This window comes from Camelina sativa, chromosome 19, assembly GCF_000633955.1.
Source record: "Camelina sativa cultivar DH55 chromosome 19, Cs, whole genome shotgun sequence".
Lineage (NCBI taxonomy): Eukaryota > Viridiplantae > Streptophyta > Magnoliopsida > Brassicales > Brassicaceae > Camelina > Camelina sativa.
The window spans coordinates 6,243,567-6,249,416 of NC_025703.1; the positions used below are offsets into that span (position 1 = coordinate 6,243,567).

Consider the following 5,850-nt stretch of genomic DNA (forward strand, 5'->3'; position numbering starts at 1 on the left):
CGATGCTGTTGTCTAACATCTTCTGTGCCAGACGTTGAAGCATCTGGTGTAACACTGCTTACTCTAGGCCTATCGCCATCTGGGTGCAAGGCATCTGGTTGATGGACATCTGATCTCTGAGAATTTGAAGTTGAAGCATGAGAAGGCTCTTCACCACCCCCATGCCTATTTTTCAATACATCAGGCTGATCAATCATACTGAGTGAAGTCTCATACTGAGTAAAAATAGGATTGTTAGGGTCAAGTTGACCAGAGCGCACTCGTGGAGCTTGACCATCCACAATCAGTGGACCCCCTGATATAGAAGCCAGCCGAGTTGCCTCATTCAAGCAATAAAGAGTGTTGATTAGCCTCAGAAGAATTCCATTCTTTGCAGCTATACGGCAGAAATCATTTCTTGGGGTGGATCTTTTGAGTTTGAATATCTGCCACATCCCGTCAATAGCCAAGTGAACCATCTCCCTGAACAGAAAGCAAATCAGTACAATCTCGTAGCAAAAGGATCAGAACTGATTAAAGAGAGAAGAGCTAAGTCAATAACTGGTCAGCTATTGTTCAAAGTAGTCTAGACACCATAATGATAAACAGTGCATACCTGTATTTGGCATAATCTGCTTCAAGAAATCCCACCAAAACGGGTATTCCACGGCAAGCTATGAACATTTGCAACGTTAAGGAGCTGCAAAGAAGCTACCAAATCAACTTTATGACATACTAAAAATGAAGAAGCAAAATAATAAATATCTGATGACTATTAACCTTGACTGACAAAGCTGCTGCAAGAAGTAAGCTGCTTCCTTACGAATTTCTCGAGAACGATCCCTCTCAGGACCAGCAAAACTCATTACAACAGGAATCTGCCATTTCACTTGGAATAATCAATCTACGTGGGTTTTTTTGGCCACAACAAAGAAAACACAGATTTGACTATTTGGGAGCAAAAACATAAGCTGTAAGATAAAGACACCATGGATACACTACTATCCTACTATTTTCCAAAAATGTTGTTAAATCTCTAAATAGAAGTTTAAAATAGAACATGGAGACACACGCCTTTGATAAAACAAATTGGCCAAATCCACCAACCATACTAAGGAACTACTGGTGATCCACTAACTCAGCAACTAAATTGAAAGCGAGACTTACAAGTCCAACAAGACAAGCATTTTCCTGGAAGTCAGTGTTATCTTTAATAATTTCGTTTATCAGCTGCAGCACGGCACATATTACCTAAAAACACCATAACATATTCACAATAACAAGCTAGTCAGTATTCTCATCGAACAGAAAAATACTGATATGATGAAAGACAAAAAAAAAAAAAGAAATCTTGCTTGATTACAAATAAACATACTCGAGATTTAGGAACATCGAGTAGATCCATTAGAGGCAGGAAGCCATGCTGAGTCACTAATACTGCTTTCTGCTCAGGTCTTTGACGAAACATGGTAACAAGTTTCTGACAAGAAGATACTATTGCATCTTCTGACTCGTCAGGCCTTAAGGAGCTGACCAATCTGGTGAACTCGACTGCCTACAAAAATTTAACCAATAAATACTATGATCTGGATTAGCTAAAAAACAGAGTAAAGAAGCGACAATATTCTTTCATTACTGGATTGCAATGGCAAAATACGAAATGCCGAAAGAATGCCAAAACTATCAGGATATAAAACTATCAGGATATAGTTTTGCAGAATACCTGCAGAGGAAAAAGGTTCTCCGCGGGCACTTTTTCATCAAATACCTGAGAAACAAGATATGGAAATGTTTTAGCAGTATCCTACTAGAAATACCAAACCTGCATACTTGAGACAGTTCATACCAAGCCATCAATGTCAATAACATCATCTTTCAAAACACCCATCATTAAGCGAAAAAGATCACCACCATCATTCGAATGCCCCGTTTCCCCCTCCATTTGCTTCTGAGCAATTGTAGCCCTCAATTTTGTTGCCAGATCATTCTTTCCACCATCTGCGACAGGAGAATCACCTTGGTTGATATTTGATGTAGGCATCGATGTTGAGGCTTCATTTGGTTTTCCCTCAGGAACTTTATCCAATGGATGAAACAAATCATGCAAAGAAGCATCCCCTGGTGGATCACTAAATCGAGCCAGTTCATTCCCACCAAGACTAGATGGAGTCTTCACAGCCTTCAAGATAGAAATAACAAGCAAAACAAGTTTTCAGCTTAGTATTAGGTAAGCTATCAACAACCTACCTCCCGAAAGAAAGAAACATTTGTCTTGAAATAGAGCATTTAGTCTGACACCTCATTCAACAAAGTAATAGAAAGTATTGCAAAAAGAACATTATCTTGTAAATAATTAGACCAAGGCCCAAAGACAAACAAACCTGTCTCACTATAGAAGCCTCTATGCATGTAGGTGTAGAATTCGCCAAAAAAAATTATATAACACAATAACAACACCAGTAAACTGTTTTGTTTATCACTGAAGAACTTATCAACTTAACAACAAAAGTACGATATACTGCCTTTTGATTACCACATTATATAAGAAACTGCTAAGACAATAATGACGTAACAGCACAACTAACCTTTCGAATCCCACGATCTTCGCCTTTTAAGCCAGAACTATTTGATGTCTGGTCCACTTGGATGGAACATTCTTTTCCAACCTGCTTGTTTTTTCTGGCTTCAGAAGCTTCTGTTTCAAGATTTCCAGCTGTTTCATCATGTTCAGATTTCCCATGTACATCTTGAGATGTCCCCTTAGCATCCGAAGGAATACTTAAAGCACCAGACTGAAGAGAAGATTTCTCATTGACCGAAGGTGTAGGAACTTTATCTGACATAACATCATCGTCTGAATTATTCGTTCCATCTTCACCTAGATCACTAGGTGTAGGCTGATCTTTCTCGGACCTAAAACTCGCCACCCCTACCAGAGGTAATTTGCTTTTTGAGTCCTAGGCAAGAAAATACTGTATCAGTAGCTTTAGAAAATTCATAACCCGCTTTTATGTGTTCTCCTGTTCATATCTCAACTCTTTATGACTTTATCTGCGATCTTCAAAAGATTGATCGATGGTAAATTAGAGCTAAGGAATCTTACAGTTTCTGACATCCCCACCTTTTCTGCTGAAAGGCTTTCAGCTACATCTTGGCTACCTTCATCATCCTTCTCCGTACTTGCAGCGGGGTCCTTCATATATCTGCAAAGGGTGAAGAACCCAAGGACATTACAGGATCAGTGGATGCAAGGAACACTAGTGCGTCCTCTAAGATGGGATATATAATAATTTGATATATTCTTCCATAAGTTAAAGTTCAGTCCACGGGTTCTTACTTGATGGTGCCACTATGCCGAAGTGATGACTGCAATGCTCGTCTAGAATTTCGTATCCAAGGGTGAGAGAGCAGTGTCTTTGCATCAGGCCTCTGCCTGGAATCCTGTAATATACAAGATATAAATCGGATGTACATACAGGATATAAAATAAATAAAATTGTTTAGGTTAAAGAGGTAGGTGAATAAACACCATCGCAGAAAAAAATATACCTTCTTGAAGCACTGTCGTAGAAAGTCTGTAATATCTGGGGAAAGACTATCCGGGATAGGAGGGTTATCATCCTGAAATGAAACAAGAAAAGGTAATAGTTTGTTACTTCTGGCAATCAGTTTGTGCATTTTTTCAGGAGAGACGTGTATTCCAACATGGAGAATAAGGAGAAAAGGGGAAGGAAGAGAGATCTAAATTTTATTGACTAAAAGCAAACTAATAAAAACGTTGTCAAATACCTGAACAATACGAAAGAGGGCTGGCATGGGTTGCAGATCATAGTAAGGAGGTACACATGTCAGAAGTTCGATAACAGTGCATCCAACGCTCCAAATGTCAGAAGCAGCACAAACTCCTGACATTTCAATAACCTGTAAGAGAAGTTAGGCTTTCATCACTGCGCACATAATCAGGTAAGAGTTCTTTAAAACAAAAACAACAACAAAACAATTTTCAAAAATTGCAAATGAAAGCTAACCTATACAGAATATGGTGATAAGAAAAATATATAATCAAAGGTGTACCTCAGGAGCCATCCAGTAAGGAGTTCCAACCACTGAGTGAGTGTTAACATCAGCCTCGTTAAGTTTAGTGGCAACTCCGAAGTCAGCAAGCTTAACAAGACCCTGAAGTGAGATGTAGTCAAGTATCTATCTAAGAAAGAAAAAAGCCTAGAAGAAACTTATGCATCCTAGAGATCTTGAAACAAAAACACTGAATACAAGAGTGAGAATAGATAATACAGAAAAACCCACCTCCTTTGTCGTCAAAATATTTGCACCTTTGATATCTCGGTGTATGACACCCTGCTCGTGTAGATATACTAAACCTTCCAAGACCTGTAATCATTAGTTAGTAAAATAATACATAAAAACATTAACTCATTTAGAAAGATTAAAACAGACCTGAGCAATGTAAACAGCCACCAACGATTCCGGGAAAGGTCCAAATTTATTTGGTTTGATAATGTTTGCAAGAGAGCCATTCTCAACGTACCTGCAAACACATATGATTGAACTTGAGGTTCCAGTCCAGAGTAAACCAAAATAAACACAAAGGCTAATTAGTACTCACTCCAAAATAATGTGAAGGTGAGTCTTTGTCTTCGAAGACCCAAGATACTTGACAATGTTTTTATGGTTCAAGTTCTGCAATGAAAAAATCATCTTAGAAGACATAGAGAAGGACTGCATCGTAACAGCATAACCCTTAATGAGAAGAAGCCAACGTTGAGAAGGTGATTGATTCGACATAAGTTGATGGAAACTTAAACATCATGATCCCGAATTAGTAAACAGATAAATGTGCAGAATTAAGAAAACAGGATTAAGAATACATATGCGTTCCAGTCCTAGTCAATGCTAAAACTAAAGAATGTGTAATGGATAAAGATTGTGGGATATTGAAGAAAGAAGGTACCTTCAACAAGTCAATTTCTTGCTGGAGAAAAAAAATCATCCAAAAAGCCAAGAATCACCCACATGTATAAAACCAGGATTCAGTAAGCATATCAGTGGTAAGGAGATGAGAGACCACAAATAACGAAGATAGATAAAAACAAAAAAAAGAAAAAAAAAAGAAGAAGAATAACAAACCATAATGGTGTTAAGATCCTCTTGAACAATATTTTCCAAAGAGACTTGTTTAATGGCCACAAAGTCTCCATTCTCCAAGTCTAACCCTTTATAAACTCGACCGTAAGCTCCTTTTCCAATTTCATCTCCCAGCATCTATACCCTCAAATAATCAACACTTAAATCAAAAAAACCGTCTTGAAGCAAAATTTCAAAGATTTTAGCGTTCCAATTTCAAATTGCTAACATCCAAAGGAGACCCATTAAAAAAAAACCCCAGGAATTACGGAAGAAGAAGAAGAAGAAGAAAGCTCACATATTTGTTGTCGAGAGTCTTTGATTTGTGGAACTGAGATGACGTCATTTGCCGCGCCATCTCTTACTTCCTCGATTAAAAAAAAAAATGCAGCGAAGCGAACAGAACACAAAATTGCTCCTCGAAGAAACAGATCCAGGGGAAGGAAAATAAGAATTAGGGTTTTTAAATATCTGAAGAAAAAAATTGAAGGATCGAAGATGGGAGTTTGAACTGTTGAAAGATCAGAGAGATTGCCAGCTCTATTACAGTAGTGTAAATTTTTATTAAATAAAACCCAAAAAAAAAAAAGAAAAAGAAATAGAAAAAAGGAAAGAAACAACAGAACAAAAAGTTTTGGGTTATTAATGAACTAACTGTAATTACCAAAGGATACTTATGTTAATTTTACTCATGCGTCTGTATTCTTCTTTATAATGGGGGGGGGGGGG

General features: G+C 37.7%; 1 protein-coding gene across 1 annotated transcript in view; it reads right to left on the reverse strand.

Annotated features, from left to right (window-relative positions):
• LOC104767486 (MAP3K epsilon protein kinase 1-like) overlaps positions 1-5,682 on the reverse strand; it is a 6,588-nt gene extending 906 nt beyond the window's left edge. The window contains exons 1-19 of the mRNA XM_010491504.2: positions 5,420-5,682; positions 5,125-5,259; positions 4,949-4,969; positions 4,604-4,677; positions 4,435-4,525; positions 4,285-4,368; positions 4,054-4,155; positions 3,769-3,900; positions 3,529-3,600; positions 3,317-3,420; positions 3,083-3,182; positions 2,565-2,936; positions 1,826-2,158; positions 1,703-1,747; positions 1,355-1,534; positions 1,147-1,230; positions 760-857; positions 596-679; positions 7-462 (exon numbers count right to left, since the gene is read on the reverse strand). Of these exons, the coding sequence (XP_010489806.1) occupies positions 7-462; positions 596-679; positions 760-857; positions 1,147-1,230; positions 1,355-1,534; positions 1,703-1,747; positions 1,826-2,158; positions 2,565-2,936; positions 3,083-3,182; positions 3,317-3,420; positions 3,529-3,600; positions 3,769-3,900; positions 4,054-4,155; positions 4,285-4,368; positions 4,435-4,525; positions 4,604-4,677; positions 4,949-4,969; positions 5,125-5,259; positions 5,420-5,479 (2,627 nt within the window). The 5' untranslated portion in view covers positions 5,480-5,682. The remainder of the gene's footprint in view (positions 1-6; positions 463-595; positions 680-759; positions 858-1,146; positions 1,231-1,354; positions 1,535-1,702; positions 1,748-1,825; positions 2,159-2,564; positions 2,937-3,082; positions 3,183-3,316; positions 3,421-3,528; positions 3,601-3,768; positions 3,901-4,053; positions 4,156-4,284; positions 4,369-4,434; positions 4,526-4,603; positions 4,678-4,948; positions 4,970-5,124; positions 5,260-5,419) is intronic.